An 18,055-nucleotide genomic window follows, 5' to 3' on the forward strand; every position below is an offset into this window, starting at 1 on the left:
CTTTGTGCTCGAAGCCTTGCGCCTCGTACTCGCTGTCGGGTTGCACCCTGCGCACCAGACCACAGTACGTTGTAGGGAAGGATGATGATCCTGATACGGTGCGTAGTTTTTGCGCGCGCTAGCTGCGTGGGCCATGGACCACAACCAGCTAACACTCGTCCAGTTCTGCCACGACTGCGGCGTCGAGTTGTTGATTTGACAAAAAAGAAACGTATTTACATCCATTATGATGTTGCTGGTAGTACACTGTAGTACATAGCCTTCTTACCTACTCATCTACCACAGATTTCACCTCGGAAGGTGGACATTCGACGGCTTCCTTCGGCGCCGTGCTCTTGATTCAGGGCGCGTGAAGTGGGATACAGTCCACTAGCGCGCACGGAATGATGGCCAAGGATTTCAAGGCGCGACGTCCGCTCGGCTTGACTTGAAGTGCGATCAAGAAAGGGTTATCGAGATTCCTCGCGCCATTTTCAACATTTCAGCCAATCACAGGATGGCAGAGAACGAGTTCGTGACAAGCCAAGCAAGCGAGCCCAGACAGCAGGGATGGTCCCAGCGCTTCCGCAACACCTGCTCGAGGCGATTGCGTGCTACATTGAGAGCACCTACGCCGCTCTTCGCAGCGCCCGATGCTGCCTAATGAGCCCATCGGCCCGAACGAGTACCTTGAGATGCTGTTGCCAACGGCCAACGTTGTTTTAAATGATAAACCCACTCGCACAGCTCAGGTTCTGGGAGCCTACTAGTAGGTACTCGACTACATGTAGATCAAGTACTTTCACCATTATTCACCCCTGGGCTCAGCGAGCAACCGGATCTGGAATCAACCGGATGTCCGGATATCATGGCAAGAACAAGAACGACATCAAGCGCAAGTTCAACCATGGTGGACGCGGGTTTAACCTCAACCAAGGTGGCCGTGGCGACGCCAAGCGCCGTCACACTCAACAAGGCCAATCACCGCCGTTCTGCTACTACTGGCCTGGACATTACGGCGACCGTCCCCATATCAAGGCCGACTGCCCCAAGTGCGCCGAGGACATTAAGACCGGATTGTGCGCAGTGACATCTTCCACGAGTCGAAACCCATGGCGATGGCCAAGCCGACGCTCAACTCCCGTCAAGTGCGGCGCAGTGCAGGCTCGCTGACGCGTCGAGATCCCGGTGACTACGATTCTCTTGCTTCCCGCATTGTAGCAGAGGTATAATGCAAGACTACAGAGGTAGCCTTGAGCTGCGTAGCTTCAGTAGTGGAGAGTACAAGTGCAATGTCGTTGGCGCCAGGAAAGGCCGCCCGTGCATGCGACGCTTCCTTGGATCTGTGTGTATCATCAATATCCGGTTTCTGTCCGGATGTGGCGTGGATTTTGTGGATTTTGACCAATCAGAGGGCGGCATTACTAGGAAGGGTACCGACCACTTCGGGCGAGACCACGTAGCAGCGCGACCATGGGCCCGACCGAGCAAGAAGTAGCGCTCATCTCGCATGGCCGCAAGATCCTCGAGGTGTACAAGCACAAGGGCGTTATCAACGGGTACATTGAGCGACCGGATGCGCCTCACGGCGACGACGAGCCGGCCATCGCCAAGCACGAGCGCTGGCAGAGCGTGACCGCCAAGCACACGCAGAGCAGCCAGCTGCTCCAGTCGATCGAGCGCAGCATGCTCAAGCTTCTCGAGAACGTTGGTAGCGCCGACACGCCGGCGGCTTCTTTGAGCCATGTCACGGCGCCGCTCGTCGCCCAACTGCGCCAGCTCCTCCGCCAGAAGCAGCTCCTCGAAGATGACATGGGGCGAGATTTCCAGGTACTTGCACATCCGACGCATGAGATCCATCAACAAGGGTGCGTAGGCTCTTGGACCACCGGTCGTCCTCGATGCGTCCAACAATGTACCCTCGGTTTGGCTAGCCCACGCCGACGTCGACGCGCTCGTCCACGCCAAGGTCGCGCCACTGGAAGCCGAGCTTGCGCAGGCCAAGACGACAATCGACGACATGCAGGTCAAGCTGCACGCGTACAAGGTCCAGCTCCAGCAGCAAGCGGCGAGTACGTCGACGCCTCTCGCATCTTCGGCATCGTTCAGCCCACGTGCGCTCATTCAGCGCCTCGAGCGCCACATCCAAGAGAAGGACGAGCTCATCCGTGCACTCCGCGAGACGTTGGACGACGTAGCGAACGACAGCAGCCGCATGGAGAAGCTTCTCATCGCGCAGAGCGACTCGATTGCGATGCTGCAGAACGACCATCGTACGCGTATCCTCCGAGTTCTTATCCGTCGAGCTCATGCTTTGGGTTATAGAGCTGCGGGAAGCCACGGCAGCGTCGGCGGTCCCCGCAAGCGTACTTTCACCGCCCACGTCCGAGACGCAGGACCTCGTGCCGCCGGACGACGGTCATGCGCACCGCGTCGAGGACTTCGAGACACCGTTGCCACCGGGCTGGGAGATGCGCGTCACCAACACGGGCGACGTGTACTTTATCCATCGGCACTCCAAAGTCACGACGTGGGTCGACCCGCGCTCGCACCCGATCCAGCTGCAGCCGTCGCTCTCGCCCAACGCGCCGCTCTCGTCGCAGTACGCGATTGAGTTTCACGAGAAGCGTCCGATCGGCGTCCTCTTCCAGCCCAACACGCCGGTCGATCAAGGCGCGTGCGTGCGCCGTGTCCTTGAAGACACGCCGGCCGAATACGCCGCCCAGATCCAGCCAGGTACATTCGATGTGCCTTCGCGACGCGGTGTGACTTGCTCGAGCAGGCCACCAGCTCGTCGCGGTCAACGGCCACCGCATCCAGGAAGCGTCGTTCCGACACATCATGCTATTGCTACAAGGCGGCTTTCGGCCGCTCACATTGACCTTCGATCGGCTCGTGCGAGGTAGCGACCGCCTTGCTCTTGGAAGCTTGGCAGATGATGCTTTTGGTATAGTGGGCACCTTGCTACTGGACGACGAAGGACAGGAAGGGACGCGCGATACTGGCGACGAGATGGAGAACCCGTCTGGGTTCTCGCTGGCCGACCAGCTCATCACGGGCGTCTTCTCGCTTGTGTGGGCGGCGCCCGACGAGACGACGACGTCGTCGGCGGTGCAGCCTATTTAAAGAATGACTCTGTGGTATAAAAGAACAGGAAATGTGGCGTTTCACCGCTTTTGCATGGTTGACAGGGGCTAGATACACGCAACGTTAGGTTTAAAAAACATACGCATCGAAATCCATTTGTTGTTTGTATGTTGAAGCGTGCCATGACAATGTTTTTTAAATCTCAACGCAGACAAGATCGTGAACCGTCGTGATGCGATTCTGCTGATGGACCACCAAGGACGATGGACGAGCAGGAGCGACGACGAGAACCGCGGTGACGGCGTCCGGCTGCCCGAGCTTCCGGCGGCGACCAGCTCGATGGCCGACCGACTGAGCGCGATCAAGTCCAAGATCGCACAGCGCAGCGTCGAGCACCGCCAGCGCAATGCGGCGCCCGACCCGCCCGTCCCATTCCGCGACGTGAGCTTGGAGCAGATGATGGAAGCCCGGTTGCATGCACTCCAGCGTGACATCGAGACGAAGCAGCCCAAGGCGACTCCTCGCGCCTTGCCACGACTGCCCGAAGCCGAGATGACGGCCCTCGTCGAGCGCACGACCGCGCTCTCGCAGTTCCACGACGCCAAGGCGACGCTCGACGCATCGCTGCATGTCGTCCAAAGCAAAGGTACGTCCTATACTCCTGAACGATAGGCATACTACAAGTACATGTAGTGCATCGGGCCGACGATGTGGCAGAGAACCTCCGTGACCAGGTCGAAGCACTCTACCAGCTCACGCCCGAATTGGACTTTGACGCGCGGGCGACGCGGTGGCGATCGATTATAGCGACGCGCACTGAGAGCCGCTTGCTGCGAGCCGACGCCGACGCGGCGCTGCATGCGTTCGAACACACGGAGCTGCGGAATCCGTACAGTGACCTCACCACACTGGCTGCGCTGACCGAAGCGCCGTCGTCCTCGCTGCCTGCAGCAACCCGCGACGTGTGGCTCATTGGCCGGCGCAGCATCGAAGTCAACTCCGACACGGTTGTCTACTACGGCGCGTACCTTCCGAGTCCGAGTGGAACCTCAAACGACCAAGGCAGCGGGGATACCGACCGCCCCGTGGATGGTCTGCGCTGGCTTGCGTGCTCCGCGGTCGCCGCCGAGCCGAGCCCGGTCGTGTCGTTTCGCAAGGTACCTACTTCGAGGTCGATGGAGGACTTATGTTCGTGGTAAGGGTACGGTCGAAGCATGGGATGTCGTGGGAGCTGGCATGGAGGTGGTCAACGGCATCTATGTTCTCTCCGGTCGCTTCGAGCAAGCCAACAAGTACACGTCCGTGGCGGGCCTCGAGCTCTTCCGCAAGCGGTGCGCTTCCACATCATCGCCTGCGGCTGAGAGCTGGCGGTTAGGTTTAGCATGGCGACACAATCATTCGGGAGCACCGAGATGGATGCGCTGTCGCCGGGCCAGCTTGAGCATCTCGATCCGGCCAGCACGGGGCTGCCGCTGCCCCTTCGTGCCCGCTACTCGGAACAGGACTTCCACGTCCTGTCGCAGATTGGGTCCTGGCTCGCAACGCAAGAGGTCAAGGCCAAGACCCACGCGGAAGCCATCAAAGAGTCCCACCGCAAGGTCCAGTCCGTCGACGGGTCGAGCGTCGACGACGTTGTGACGGTGCAGACACACGTGACGGTGCCGATGCCGCTCGTGCCGTCGCGCGCACATGCCGTGCCGCCGATTTGCCGCGCGTGGGTGCTACTGCAGTGCCGTGTGAGCGACTGCAAGCGACGTCATTACTACATCTCCCACGCCGAGCGGGATGCAATGACGTTATGGCAAGAAGATCTCGAGGCCAACGTACGTGATGTGTGGACATCCGTGCATATGATCCGAATATGCTGTAACGTGTAGCTCGACTTGACAACGCTCAAAGCCATCACGGCGCGCGAGCTTCTCATGGAGCAGGCGCGCGCAGTCGGCGCCAAAGCCATGTCCAAGTACCAAGCCAACATGGTCCAGGAGACCAAAAAGCAAGTGCAGAAGCTCGTGCATGTCGTCAACGCCCTGCGTCTCGCCAACGTGCGCGTTGTCGAGGCCATTGTAGCGTGGCGCACGCACGCCCAAGCCTCGGGGCGTCTCTCGATGCTACACGCGGCTGCCGACGACGCATCCTCGTCGCTTGGCTGGAGCGTGAGCCTCACCGTGCTCACGGGCAAATACCTCTATCGCGGCTCCAACGCCTTTCTGTCCAAAGTACGGACAGTATCAATATTTCAACTCGATATATCGATAGATCAAACGTTACTGCCGCGACGCCGACGTGCACGGTGAGAAGGAGACCCAAGTGCGGTACTTGGGATGCTACCCGACCAAAGTACACACCAACTTGAACGACCCCGCGATTGCATGTCATTAGGTCCAAGCCGAAGCTGCGTACGACAGTGCAGTCGTCTCGGAGGCGCGGCGATTGCATACAACCGTCGACCACATGCCCCGCAAGCGGTAGAGTGGCACCACCAAGCATTGTCGTAGCAATGTTAACTAGCTATGTGTTTCTCTCGTGCGGCGCCCACTGTGCGATCGAGAGCGATCTTCGCCATCGCTCAAGCGCCAAGACTGTCTGCGTTGAATGCCGAACCCGCGCGCAAACCAAGGTCGAGCCGTGGATACCGACGTACGTCTGGCACAACGTCAACTACCTTCTCAAGGTACCATGCAGGACTCGGTACGATGCAAGTAATGTGTCTAGATGGGCTCGGACTTGAGCTTCCTCGAGGCCATTACACCCTTGCGCCTCTATGTCGGTCCGTCCTTTCCGCTCCACGGCAACCCGTTTTTGATTCCTACCGAGACGCCGCGTGACGCCAAGCGGTTCCTCGAGCTTGCGTTGCCGTCGTCATCGCCCAACGAGCTCTTACCGACCGCAGCTTTTACGCGTCACGCCGACAACCTCGTGACGTGGACGCACCCCGAGACGGACGCCACGTATGTGGCGAATTCACACCACCTCGTGTACCTACCTCTCGGTCTCGAGTCCAATGCGATAGTGTAAGGTCTGTAGGCGCTTGACATCGAACAACGTCGAGACGCAGTACGAAGTACTCGACATGCACCGGCTATTTGAAGCGCAAAAAGTGTACTTGCGCGAACTTAGTCGCAACAACCTCGATGCACTCGACACTGCGACGCAGGACGCGCTGAAGACGCCGTCGACGCTGCCCTTGGAAGAAGACCCGACCATGCGCATCGTGCAGGCGCTGTACTGGGACCGGTGCGCGGCGCTTCGCATTGAACAAGTGCGCCCACCGCGCGCGTACAAGCTCCCAAACGTCTGGTGCCGCACCGACCTTGGCGAGTGGGCAGGCTTTCGCGTGCGCGGCAAGCACATTCGGCACCACGCGTTCGAGTCCAAGCTCCACGAGACGGGCAAGAAGAACATTCAAACGCGGGCGGCATTTGTGGCGCGGCTGCGGAGCTACATGCAGCAGCCGCTAGAAGCGCTCTCTCGGCGCGCAATGGTCGACCTCCTTGCCGAAGCCGAGGTGGTGCGCGGGGACTTGGTACACGGAAGAGTCGAGCAGTGTATGCATGTCACTCTGTTGTTGTAGGTGTACTTGGAGGCGGAGAATTTGCGGCGGTTTTTGGCCAAGTACGATGCCATGACAGCGGCCGCGTGGGCGCTGCAGTTGTGGTGGCGCCAGAAGCTCGCACGCTGGATCGCACGTCTTCGCGTGCTTGCACTGCGTACGCTGGCCCACGCTCGACGCCAGGTTGGCGACTATGTTCTTATTGCCTGCGCGAATGCCAACGTATTTGGATTCTAGTTTGAACAAACCGTCGCCAGCGTCGCCAACGGGCTGTACGCGGCCGTCGTGGCCGCCGCGACCCAGCGGGCAACGCAGCGCCTCCGTGACGGCGTCGTGTCGACGTGCCTCAAGTTGGACGGCGAGCACGTCATCGTGACATACCATTCGATGGACCACTACGACACGACCAACGATGACGTCGATCATCGCCGCACCCCGTGCAGCCACTGCTTGCGCATGGCGTACCACCGCAGTGTGCAACTCGAGAGCTTTCGCTTTCGTCAAGAGAGAAGCCTTTGCTACTGCGGCAAGCGCCGGGATCCCGAACGCATCCTCGTGCGCGCGTACAACCCTGCAACCAACGACATCTACCGCATTTTGATTGGCAACGAACAACTGCGCCAGCGTGTGCGCCCGCATGTGGACGGGTACATAGAGGTTGTTTCAACTTGATAGTTTGAAAGTTGCACGTAGCAATCTTCGGCGCGCGTGCGACTTGCTCTCGCTGCCGACCGACCGCATCCTCGGGTACGACCTCAACGCCATCGGTGGTCGGCCGCGCACGAGCTGGGACCCGATCCGCGAGGCTGCGGTACGACAGGATATACTGTATCAAGTTGTCAATAGGGATCTCATAGCGGGCCCACGCGGCCGCCAGCGCGGCTGAGACCCTCGCTGCCTCCCGCGAGGCCCTCGCCGCGACCAAATGGTCGCAGTATACGGCTTGGCGGGCACTGCATACCGACAGTTTGCACCGCAAAAAAAGCGCGTGGACCGTGTACCAGAAAACGCTCGCGCAAGTCGAGCGGTCGGTGAGCACCCTCACGTCGGCCTCCGTGCATGCCAAGGCGGCTGTTGCGTTCTCTGAGAAGGGCCGGACGACGTTTGCCGGCGAAGCGTCGTGGGACCCGCTCGAGAACGCCAACAACTGGCGCCTCCTCGTCGCAAAGCGCCAGTCAGCACGCGACGTGGTTGAGAAAGAAGCTCAGTTTCAAGCCGCTCGGCATGCGTGGTTCCACGCCGACATGGACGAGGCAAGCGCACGAGCGCTCACAGCCCACGCCAAAGTAGATCCTTTGATTCTTAGTCTAGTGTAGTGTGTTGACTAGGACATAGGAGCGGTACGATGGTGTTGCGGCCGACGCCAAGCGCACACGACTGCTCGCAAACGACTACCGCGCCATGGCGACAGCCGCGCTGCTCATGCTGCGGGCGACGACTCGAGTGCTCAACTCGCTCCTGACGCTGCGCCAGTTTGCATCCGTGCCCATCCGCCGCACGCTGGTGCTTTTAGACGGCCCCGTCTTACAGCACTACCACGGACGACCCACCGCCCTCCACGCGGCCGTGTATCGTCGCCGATTTGCCTACAACCTGCGTACGTCTCTACCTTTTTATTTGGCTAAAGCATAATGTCCTCAGTGGCGGCAAGGGCAAGAATGGTGCGGATGGACCCGATTCCCCACGATGCCAGGCGCCAAGAGCTCTGGATGCTGCAAGTGCGCATGCTGGCCGAGTCGACGGAGCGCGACGAAGGCGTCCTTGTCACAGCGTACGAACGTTGGTCAACGGTTCGCTCGTCGACAATGCGTCTATGTAGGTACCGTCCAACCGACGCCAAGACGGTGGATACGTGGGTCGAGTGGCGTTTCCTGCACTTGCTCGTCGACTGCCCGCGGTTCCGGGACCCTCATTTGGCCATCTTTACGAAGCAACATGCGATCGCCGCAGCCAAGACGCGTCACGGCAACGCCATGATGCAAAAGCGCCTCGTCATGACGGCCCGGGCCCATATTTTGATGGCGCTCGTGCGTCTCAACACGTTTACAGCCGAGATTGACGTGACGCGGCTGGCGTATTTTCGACTCCGCGAAGTGCTCCACCGACGGCTTCTCCAAAGCCATTGGTGGCACGACGTGCTCGCAGGTCGCAAGCGCGGCCGCGGTGACGAGGTCTATCGGCAAGCGGCCAACGTACGTTCTTTGCGTCGACCACGAGAAGGTCACAGAGTCCACTGTGTAGGTGGACGGACGCCGGTGCCACGTGCTCATCTTTGAAAACTACGGCGACCTTTGCATCCTCGTGTACGAGCCTCGCTCGCGGAACCACTGGACGGTCGCTGTCCCGCTCGCCGCGTCGATTCATGCGCTGCGGTGGTCGCCCGAGAAGCTCGGTCATTGGCTTGCATGTGTCCGCACCAACAAGTACGCAGACGCGGTGTTTGTACCGCTCTTGCAGCACTTGACGATCCATGCGACGCATGGGCTGCTGTTTGCTCGATCGTCTGACAAAATTGTGTGGCGCGGCGTCCGCTTTGTCTGCGACCGGTACCTTCTCATCACGATTCGCCAAGATGCGTGGCTGGGCCTCCGACTGCGTGTTGTCAGCGACCACCACGCTCACGCGCCGCTTCGAGGAGAGATATCGATCGACGCGCACGGCTGCCGCATCTTGTTTCCAAACATGGCACCTGGCGCCGAGATGTTTGCCAAGCTGGCCGATATGGTGACGTTGGCGCCGTCATCACCGCACGTAGCGACGGACGGCGATGCGCTCTCGGCCGCGATCTCGGCCTTTAACGCGTGGATCGAGACCACCACGTACGAGTTGCGTGCACGGACAAGAGGTGCATGGCTATGTGTAGGCGCTGGCGCAACCCGCTGCGCCCGATGGACCCGGAGACCGCGCGGCTGTGGGCATGCCTCATCGACGCCAAGAAGCTGCGGCATGCACTGGCGTCGGCGGCCACGGTGGTGCTAACGCACGAGGTATGTCACAGCCAAGGAGTGGACTGCGGATGGGCGGTAGGTTCCGCTACAGGACAAGATGCGTCGCTGTGTGTATGCAACCGACTACATACTCGACGCACATCGCGACCTGCAAGCCAAAATCGAAGTGCTGCCGCGCCACGGTGCCATGGTGCTTCGCCTGCGGTACCCTCTTGCAGCGAGGCTCGTGGTGACGGTAGCGCGTAGGCGGGAGCTCTTTCAAGAGTGGGAAGCGCGCCAGGAAGGCAAGCAGCGGGCTGCCATGGCTGCTGAAGAAGCGCGCACACACCTCTCGATCCTCCATGCTCGGCGCGGGTACGGTATACACTGGTATAAACACGAATTTACTTGGGCATAGCGCCATCCACGCTGCACTGCGACAGTACCATCGTCGGCTGCGGGATCTTCAAGCCGACTTGGCAGCGTCGACAGTCGTGGTGGCATCGGTCTTGGAGACACAGCACCGACGGCAGTGCTCGCTCCGTGCGATGCAGTACATTCTAACCATGGCGGTGCACGAAGTTGCTGGAGGCGACAGCGGGCTTCAAGAGTATGCACTCAGCGTCGGGCATGCTATCGAGTGGCTCGAGGCGCCGCCGTATGCATCGAGCTGCGTCTACCTCAAGCCCGCCACGACCATCTACCGGCCCAACGCGGCCGCAACGCTGGCGACAACCGCCGTCGTCGGCGCATTTGCTCGACCACTGCAGTTTTTTGTCTACATTTACGTGACCGATGCCAGCGAAGTACTCTTGTCCTATGTATCTTCCAGCGACGCTCATGCGAGTAGGTCTGGCAAGTCGAAGCCTACTGCAAAACAATCGGCGTCCTACTGACCCACTTCATATCGGTTGCCGGCTTTGTCCAGGAGGTGGACCATCGCCTACCAGCGCTGTCTCCATCCGCGATCAACACCAAGGCACTCAACTGGCTCGCACAGTCATTTGCGGTGACCGACACGGACGCATCCGCGACCATGGCGCAGCTCTGGGCCCATCTGGTCGCCGCACGACATGAGCGGCAGTTCCTTTTCCAAACGCTCCGTCGTCTCACTACGTTTGAAGGTGTGGGAGCGCTTTTGCAGAGCGGTCCCTCTGGGTTTCTGCGGCGAGATGCGCTGCAACGCGCCCTTGACGTTGTTGACACGGCGGTTGCCCTAGCCCTGGACGACGCCGCCCAGTTGGCGGACACTGACGTGGCGGGGTACTTTCATCTCGCATGCGATCCCGACGGGCTTCCAGCGACAACGACGACGATAGCTAGTGGTACCAGCTGCGTTGCGAGCTCACCAGCGCCCAGTGAGCACGTCATGTCCGAGTACGGCATGCTCCTCCATGTCGATGCATCGCTCGGTATCGACGAGGTCTTTGCCGATACATGGACACCCGACGTGGCTGCGTCCGTGCTCGGCTCATCTCCTATCGCCGTGATCCCGGCACTCTACGGCACGCTCTTTGCAGCGCGGTCGGGGACCGACGTCAATGTTCGAGCGACGACGCTCGCCAACGATGCTGTTGTGGTGTACGGCCCTGCGCTCTTCACGACGACGTTGCAGCATTTCCATGACCTGGTGCTGGCGACGCAGTGGACGTCCGAGTTCGCGACAGCAAAGAAGAAGGTGGTGCCTCGCCGCGGCGCCAAGCCCATCGCTGCCTGGCGCACCTACGCCAGCGACCGCATGCGACTCGCACGAGCCGCCAAGCCCAACCAGTCGCATCTGCCGCGCCCCGCGCCAGTCGTCGCAGTGACCCGCAACGATAGCGGGCCGCCTGGCACGGAGCTCTCAACGCTCTGCCAGTACAAAGTGTCTCGTAATGCGCTCGAGCTGCTCGACGGGTACGCGAGGCAGGTTCACGGAGGCGACATGTCGCTGCCAGAGCTCGCAGCGCAGCGATTGCTCGATGCCATCGCAGTGGAAACGGGCTCGGGCGTCCTCGCAACCAAGCCATTGGACCTTGCACGCGTCTATTCGGGCAGCCTCTCCGTGCCGCTCGACCAGCCCAAGACTGGCGAGAGCGATGACGTTATCACTTCCCACATGGTCCCACTGCACGTCGATGTGCGCGTCAACAACATCGAGCACCCGACAGCGCTTGTCGTTGACGCATACGATGCGTCATCACGTACGCACGACTACCGCGTCACGATTGGTGTCGACGACATGCGCATCCTCGTGCCGCGACGGCCTGTGCACGGCGACGCGTGGGCCACCCTCGCTGTCCACTGCCTTCCGCACCTGGTGCGTCATCACTAGACAATGGATGATGTGACTTGACTCGTGTTGCTCTAGACTCTTTGTCATCGCAACGGCCGGCGGTGCCTCGCCTTCTTGGCGCCGACGCGGTCGGTGGCGGTGACGAGCATTGCGCCGCCGACAGTTGAGCCGTTGCCCCACCCATTTGCGCCGTTTCCACACCCTGCCGCTCCGTTCACAAAGGTCGACGCGCTCGCCGAGACCATGGTTCTGGCACGGCTGCAAAAGCACACGCTGTCATCGATCCAAGCGCGCATGGCGGACCGGCAAGCGGCCATGGCTCTGCACAGCGCCAAGGCCGCGCTCGAGTGGGAGCGCATGGAAGCGGCCGATGCCGAGAGCACCGCCGATCGCGGCTATTTGACACTGCCGACGAAGGCCTTGCACAAGCTCAAGACCGCGTACGACAAGGGTATGGCGAAGGCAGCAGCGACCGACGTTGGTCGTGTACGCGCCTTTTGGTCGTCGCTGGCGTCGACTTTGCACTTGCCGGACGACGTGCTGCCGGATGCGGTTACCGTCGGCTTGCCGTCGTTCTACGTCGTCGCCGAGCTCTGGCGACAGTACCAGGTGACACCACAAACAACACCGGAGGGTACCCCGTAGCGCGCGTGCGGGCCACGGGGCGGGATTTGTGTTAAAGAATAGTATGCAGCTAACGACTATCGCAAGGATCCGAATACGAGAGTTGGGACTCTCTACTTTTCCATGTAGGCCTTTTGCACTTCAAAGGCGAGGAGCGTGATGCCAAAGAGCGGCGCTTGGACCATCATACGTGGCACGACGCCCTTGAAGAGCGCGCCGACGCCGCCGGCCGCAAACACCTGCTGGAAGCAGTCGATCGTGCCCTTGTAGTTGGCGCCGATCATTTGCCGCTTCGTCTTGATGACATCGGCCGGCGTCGCGATCGCCGCTGCGCCCGCACCGGCCGCGCACCCTGCGGCAACAATGGCCAGCATGGACGCGTGGCCGCTCTCGTCGGCCGCCGCGTCGCGGAGCGTCGCGTACGTGGGGAAGAAGACGATCGCGTACGGGATATCGCGCAAGAGGCACGCCGACGTGCCCTTGTACAGCCCTCGGAGGCCCAAGTCCTAGTATACATGAGCTTTGTGCAACGATAAGGACTGTGGTGGAAGGTACCTTGACGACTCCCATCGCAGTCTTGCGCTCGGCCAGCGGCAGCCGATCTTGGGTTTGGATGCGGATCTTGACAATTTCCATCGGGTTGGTCGCAATCACTTGGCAGAAACCGGCGCCAGCGCCCGCGAGCACCTGCTTGTGCAGCGGCAGCACGCCCGTGTCGTTCGGGTCGAGCACTTCGCGGAGGTAGTCGTTGACCGCGAGCTTGATGGCCTTCTCGGGGATGACACCGACCAGCGTCGGCGGCAAACCGCGGAAGAGACCGCGGACGCCGTCGCGCGCCAGCAGCGTCTTGAAGCAGTGCACCGGTCCCGTAAAGTTGGTCGAGCTCTGCAGGTTGGTCTTGACAATGTCGATCGGGAAGGTGGCCGAGACACCAATGACGCCGGCAAAGCCACCGACCGCGAGCTTTCCGACAAGCGGGATCTTCTTCTTGGCAGGCGTCGGCAAAAGCGCAGACGGGTGGGGCAGCGTCGTCGTCGTCGAAGTCATGGGGGCGTAGAAGAAGGCGGAATGAGGGAACCGAGAGATTTCTTCAGTGATGCTGGGGAGTACACCGTACGCAAGATACCTTGCCTTCAACACTTTGTGTGTTTCCCCAATCAGTTGCCGCCTCGTGATTGGTGGATTGGTCGAAATCCCGGCCAGAACGAGATGTGATTGGCTAAAACCACATTGCAGTTCACCGCCATGACACCCACTCGTTCCACATCCTTTATTGTATTGCGCAAGTCGCAGTATGTCTTTGTATGTAGAATTAATTTCTAGAAAAAAATAGAACCGCCCTCATCAATTTCCCAGTTCTACCTCAATAGCAAATGCACGGGCACTGCAGCTGCATTTGTGCACGGCGGTTAAGGCCAAGCAAACGCCCACGCTGTTCGCTGCAGTCTCTTTGGGTCGGACCAGACCGATGACCATAGGCAGCGCACGCCACCACGCTTACACGACACCACCAGTCGTATAAACACACCCGAATCTTGGTCGTGTCAGAGGACCACCGGGGTAGGAATGAGACACTATGGATACATGACGTTGAAGTTGAGGTAGTTTTGGGAAACGACGGAGCGGTTCAACGCATGACGGCGATCGAACCGCAGCAAGATCCGTGACGGCTACGGGTCGCGAGTCGCTCGACCTTGCGAATGCCGAGTCTCTCGAGTACGAGTATGACGCTACTGCCAACCGGCGGTGGCTGTGGATGGAACTACGGGACATGCGACGCCACTTCAACCTGTTGCGACGCCGCCTTTGAATGTGTCACAGACGCACCGGCTGTTGCCCGCTGCCGCCCCAAGCTGCCACCGATCGACTTCCTTCTCAACGATCTGCGCGCATGGAAGCAATGTGGTGGCGGCGAGTTTGACGGAGACGAGAGCTGCGCCGACGGCTGGAGCTGCTACGCGTGGAACCAGTGGTTTTCCGAGTGCGTGCCATGGAATGCCACGACGACGGAATCACCGCCCGCTCCACCAACCATCGCGGCCATCCAGAGACCCAGCATCCAGCCGCCAACGCCAAGCCAGGTATGGTTTGGCCCTTCCGCGACACCTGGCGTCGTCCAAACAAGTGCGCCACCCACGTCTGTTTCGCCGCGACCGTCGTCACCGCCGCCAACGATTGCCCCGTCGGTGGCGCCACGACCAACCACCAAACGCCCACCGACACCAACGCCGTTGGCGACGCCTCGCGCTACGTCATCGCCGCCAACGACGGCTCCGACGGTGGCACCACGACCAACCACCCGACAGCAACCGCCGACGTCCCCACTTCTGCGATCGACAGTGTTTTCAGACTATGCTATCTTTACGGCTGCCGGATCAGTCCTCACCGAGTACTATGCGAGCATCTACGTGTCGCCCTTTGCCTTTGTGGCGAATGCGAAATGGACCTACACGGTCGACACGGGGGCGCTCGCCGTCGGGAGCAACGGCCAGTGCCTTGCGTACCAGCGCACGTCGGACGGACGCTATCGTGTGCAGACGCTTCTGTGCGACGCAGGGCAGAGCAGCCAAGCATGGCGCATCGACTTTCGAACGTATCGCATCGTACAGCGGAACCTGGGTCTTTGCTTGGATAGCCCAGTCGCGGGTGTGACGCTTGCACCGTGCAACACGGGCACGACGACGCAGTGGGTTCGTCTCGCGGCGCCAAGTGAGTTTTATGCCCATACCGACTTTGTAAACCAAGACGTCGCGTCGACGCCAGTGGGTGCTGCCATCGACTGCGTCGGCAAGTGTGGCGCGATGGACGCGTGTGCGGCCGTCGTGTGGACCAGTACGCCCACCGGTGGCATGTGCTGGCTCAAGTCGGGCTATCGGTCGCCCGTCGTGAGCAACGGGGCAACCGCAGTCGTGTTGACGCCGCCGTCGCTGGCCGTGTGCCAACTGCTGACGCTCGATGTCGGCATCGACTATGTCGGCTACGACATCGGCTCCGTGTATGCGGACACGCCAACCGACTGTTGCGCGCCGTGCACGGCCATGGCCAACTGCAACGCCTTCAGTTGGGCGGACCGTACGTGCTACCTCAAGAACGCACGCATGGTAACCTCGGCCAATGCGGCGGTGACGTCCGCCCGCGTCCGCAAGTGCTCAAGTCTCCAAGACAACGTTGATTTTGTGGGCTTTGACATCGGGTCGGCAGTGGCGGTGGCGGCCGAGGTAGGCGTCACGTTGACGCACTAGAACGACTCTTGTGTTGTAGGACTGTTGCAGTCTGTGCCGAAACAACTGGACGTGCCAAGCCTATGTATGGAGCAACGACAATGGCGGCACATGCTGGCTCAAGTCGGCGCGCGGCGCAGCGCAGACAAAGGCTGGTGTTCGCTCGTCCCTCGTTCTCTTTTAAACGCACCAGGTTTCATGCTCGTCGTTCAAATATGCAGCAGTTTTCATGTTGTTCACTCGGTTTCTTGTTTATAAACACAAAACGACTCGATATCGTCGACGCGACCTCTCACTTTCTTAGCGGCAGTCGACCCAGTCGCGCCACGACAGGCGCTTGACGAGACACGTTGCGACGAGCGTCACCTTGTCGTTTTCGCGGTCGGCGTTGATCTTGTGCTCGGGCGCTGGGTGCCAAAAGACATCCGTAGTCCCCTCGACGCGGTACTTGTTGAGCGCAATCCGTGTCGCGTGAAAGTGCAGCCAGAGGTAGTTGAGCGGATCTGTGAGCGCCACAATGTTGATGAGTCGGTGCCGGTCCTTGGTGTCCTGCGCTCCCAAACGAAAATAAGAAATGAGAGAATCGACCAAGCAACCAATCGTACCTGGAAGGCGCTCGCTGGAAGGAGGACGTCCGCGTCCCAGCTCACGCTCAAGAACGTCGCGTCCCAGAGGACACCGGCGGCCGCTGGGATCGCAGTCGACTTTGCGAAATAGAGCAGCGGCATTCTGGGCACGTGCGGGCCGCGCCGAAAGCCGTCGCAGACGCGCGGCCCCAACCACTACAGTCCATCACAACGTGACCTCGGCGATTGTACAGAGCCTACGTAGAAAAAGCAGCCGCCGCTCGCGAGCCCCAGCACGACGAGGATCGCCATGCCTTCCGCATACAACCCGCCCATCTTGGTGTTCCAGGCTGTGAAAACATTGGGGTGGATGAGAGCGACGGCCGACGACGCCTCCATCTACATGCACTTGACGCAACCGCCATCGCGACACGAGAAGAGGTACCGGCCATGACGCGACCAGCGCGCTCATCGGAGGTGGGTCTTTGACGATGAAGAAGAACGACGCGAGCGAGACGAGGCCGTACATGTGGCCTTTGATGCCCCACCACTCTACGCCTCGTCGATATACGCTCTAGCATGGTCAGTACGGACCTGTCGGCGTGTTCCACGTTGCGCCGATGCGGAAGAAGAAGGCGATGCGCACGAGGAGCGCCATGAGCCACGTATTGCGCAGGTGGATGGCGGCCAATTCGGCCCAGTCCGAGACCGACGCGTTCCTATACAGACAGGCAGTCAAGACAACACGTAGCGCTACTAACCCGAGATCGGTCCACGTGATCGAGTGAAACATGGTCGCGTCGATCATGAGCGCGAGCGTGTAGCAGAGCAGCGGAATCCAGCTGCCGTAGACGACGACTTGTGGCGGGATGCGCGAGAGCATCGAGAGACCGTCCTTGACGCGTCCCCACAGACTATTGGCGCGCGACGCGGCGACAGAGCCGAGCATGAGGCACAGAAAGCGCAGGATATTGTAGCTCTGGCCCGTCACGCGCAAGAGCCGCACAGTCGAGAACCACTCTTCAACGTCCGTGACGGCAATCGCCCTAGTATCGTTCACGGTCGGATGGAACGAGATCCTGTGAGCCGCACCCTTCGTAGCGGTAGTCGTGGACGCGTGTCGTGTGGCACACGCCACTGCTGTCGCAGCGAAGGGTGCGCGTGAGCACGATCACGTCGTACGTGCTGCGCGAGAGAAGGACGCCGCTGCCACTGTACGTGATCGGGTCCGACTCGGACTCGATCGTCACCACATCGACGCGATCGCCCTACGCAGCTGCATGTGAGCGGCTGCTGATACCAAGGTATGATGGACGGGATGGCTCAAGGCGATGACGTTGGCATGGACCGCACTCCAGAGGTTCTCGGCGTCGCAGCGGTCGTTGGGCGACGCGCTCGGCGTCTGCTGGATCCACGCGCAGTACGCCCACGTCTTTTCGCAAAAGAGCGGGCGGTCGTTGGCGTCGGCGCAAATGTCCAAGGCCGAGACGTTGGACGGCGCGTGGAACGCAGCGACCCACGTCCTATCCCGGATGGTGTCCATATACAAGTATGGAGTCGCAGCGTACGTGCGAGAGACGTTGCTGTCCGTCATGCTGCCGAGCAGACCATTCCCCTCAAAGTAGGCGTTGGCGTTGGCGCGCGCGGCCACCTGCACGTGCGTTCGCTGGCTCCACGGACTCGCGCCAAAGGCTCCGAGCGCCGTCATCATCGCATCGACGTACTTGAACACACCCGAGACCGAGGTCGGTGGCGGCGGCGACGACGAGAGCAAGCCCGCGACCGCCTGGAGACCGAGCGACGACGGTGTGCTCGTATAGGGC

At 60.6% G+C, this 18,055-nt stretch overlaps 5 protein-coding genes across 6 annotated transcripts; 3 read left to right on the forward strand and 2 right to left on the reverse strand.

Annotated features, from left to right (window-relative positions):
- The first annotated feature begins 1,396 nt into the window (after positions 1-1,396).
- Positions 1,397-3,203, forward strand: SDRG_05664 (hypothetical protein). The gene is made up of 5 exons (XM_008611392.1): positions 1,397-1,809; positions 1,856-2,252; positions 2,305-2,715; positions 2,762-2,881; positions 2,933-3,203. The coding sequence occupies exons 1-5, from the start codon at positions 1,453-1,455 to the stop codon at positions 3,103-3,105; spliced, it is 1,458 nt and encodes a 485-aa protein (XP_008609614.1). The 5' UTR covers positions 1,397-1,452; the 3' UTR covers positions 3,106-3,203.
- Positions 3,204-3,312: 109 nt separating this feature from the next.
- On the forward strand, positions 3,313-12,466 carry SDRG_05665 (hypothetical protein; the record flags this gene model as incomplete). Its single annotated transcript, XM_008611393.1, has 24 exons — positions 3,313-3,712; positions 3,760-4,223; positions 4,267-4,397; positions 4,442-4,889; positions 4,944-5,285; positions 5,326-5,406; positions 5,449-5,534; positions 5,578-5,740; positions 5,782-6,044; positions 6,094-6,592; positions 6,641-6,802; positions 6,857-7,266; positions 7,313-7,430; positions 7,477-7,905; positions 7,955-8,216; positions 8,261-8,390; positions 8,439-8,811; positions 8,861-9,438; positions 9,483-9,606; positions 9,647-9,771; positions 9,814-9,921; positions 9,965-10,352; positions 10,397-11,845; positions 11,897-12,466. The coding sequence occupies 24 exons, from the start codon at positions 3,313-3,315 to the stop codon at positions 12,464-12,466; spliced, it is 8,103 nt and encodes a 2,700-aa protein (XP_008609615.1).
- Positions 12,467-12,558: 92 nt separating this feature from the next.
- SDRG_05666 (hypothetical protein) lies at positions 12,559-13,492 on the reverse strand (the record flags this gene model as incomplete). Its single annotated transcript, XM_008611394.1, has 2 exons — positions 12,559-12,951; positions 13,001-13,492. 2 exons carry the CDS (start codon positions 13,490-13,492, stop codon positions 12,559-12,561), a joined length of 885 nt encoding a protein of 294 aa, XP_008609616.1.
- Positions 13,493-14,059: 567 nt separating this feature from the next.
- On the forward strand, positions 14,060-15,936 carry SDRG_05667 (hypothetical protein). Its single transcript, XM_008611395.1, has 2 exons — positions 14,060-15,663; positions 15,707-15,936. The coding sequence occupies exons 1-2, from the start codon at positions 14,146-14,148 to the stop codon at positions 15,848-15,850; spliced, it is 1,662 nt and encodes a 553-aa protein (XP_008609617.1). The 5' UTR covers positions 14,060-14,145; the 3' UTR covers positions 15,851-15,936.
- SDRG_05668 lies at positions 15,869-18,055 on the reverse strand. 2 transcript variants are annotated; one of them, XM_008611396.1, is made up of 9 exons: positions 17,801-18,055; positions 17,548-17,755; positions 17,325-17,500; positions 16,994-17,278; positions 16,827-16,951; positions 16,678-16,784; positions 16,494-16,631; positions 16,272-16,448; positions 15,869-16,215 (listed from the first exon to the last, which is right to left on the reverse strand). In XM_008611396.1, exons 1-9 carry the CDS (start codon positions 17,941-17,943, stop codon positions 15,967-15,969), a joined length of 1,608 nt encoding a protein of 535 aa, XP_008609618.1. In that variant the 5' UTR covers positions 17,944-18,055; the 3' UTR covers positions 15,869-15,966. The 2 variants fall into 2 exon arrangements, with proteins under 2 accessions (XP_008609618.1, XP_008609619.1); XM_008611397.1 differs by having other exon boundaries at positions 15,869-16,448; positions 16,827-17,278.

The sequence above is a fragment of the Saprolegnia diclina genome (assembly GCF_000281045.1).
Source record: "Saprolegnia diclina VS20 unplaced genomic scaffold supercont1.15, whole genome shotgun sequence".
Taxonomy (NCBI): domain Eukaryota; phylum Oomycota; class Saprolegniomycetes; order Saprolegniales; family Saprolegniaceae; genus Saprolegnia; species Saprolegnia diclina.

Coding starts and splice junctions, on each gene's coding strand:
- SDRG_05668 (XM_008611397.1), bottom strand. CDS start 17,943: ATGATGACGGCGCTCGGAGCCTTTGGCGCGAGTCCGTGGAGCCAGCGA. Junction 17,501..17,547: donor TCATCGCCTTGAGCCATCCC/GTCCATCATACC, acceptor GCAGCTGCGTAG/GGCGATCGCGTCGATGTGGT. Junction 17,279..17,324: donor CACGACTACCGCTACGAAGG/GTGCGGCTCACA, acceptor GAACGATACTAG/GGCGATTGCCGTCACGGACG.
- SDRG_05664 (XM_008611392.1), top strand. CDS start 1,453: ATGGGCCCGACCGAGCAAGAAGTAGCGCTCATCTCGCATGGCCGCAAG. Junction 1,810..1,855: donor ACATGGGGCGAGATTTCCAG/GTACTTGCACAT, acceptor AAGGGTGCGTAG/GCTCTTGGACCACCGGTCGT. Junction 2,882..2,932: donor CTTCGATCGGCTCGTGCGAG/GTAGCGACCGCC, acceptor CTTTTGGTATAG/TGGGCACCTTGCTACTGGAC.
- SDRG_05667 (XM_008611395.1), top strand. CDS start 14,146: ATGCCGAGTCTCTCGAGTACGAGTATGACGCTACTGCCAACCGGCGGT. Junction 15,664..15,706: donor CAGTGGCGGTGGCGGCCGAG/GTAGGCGTCACG, acceptor CTTGTGTTGTAG/GACTGTTGCAGTCTGTGCCG.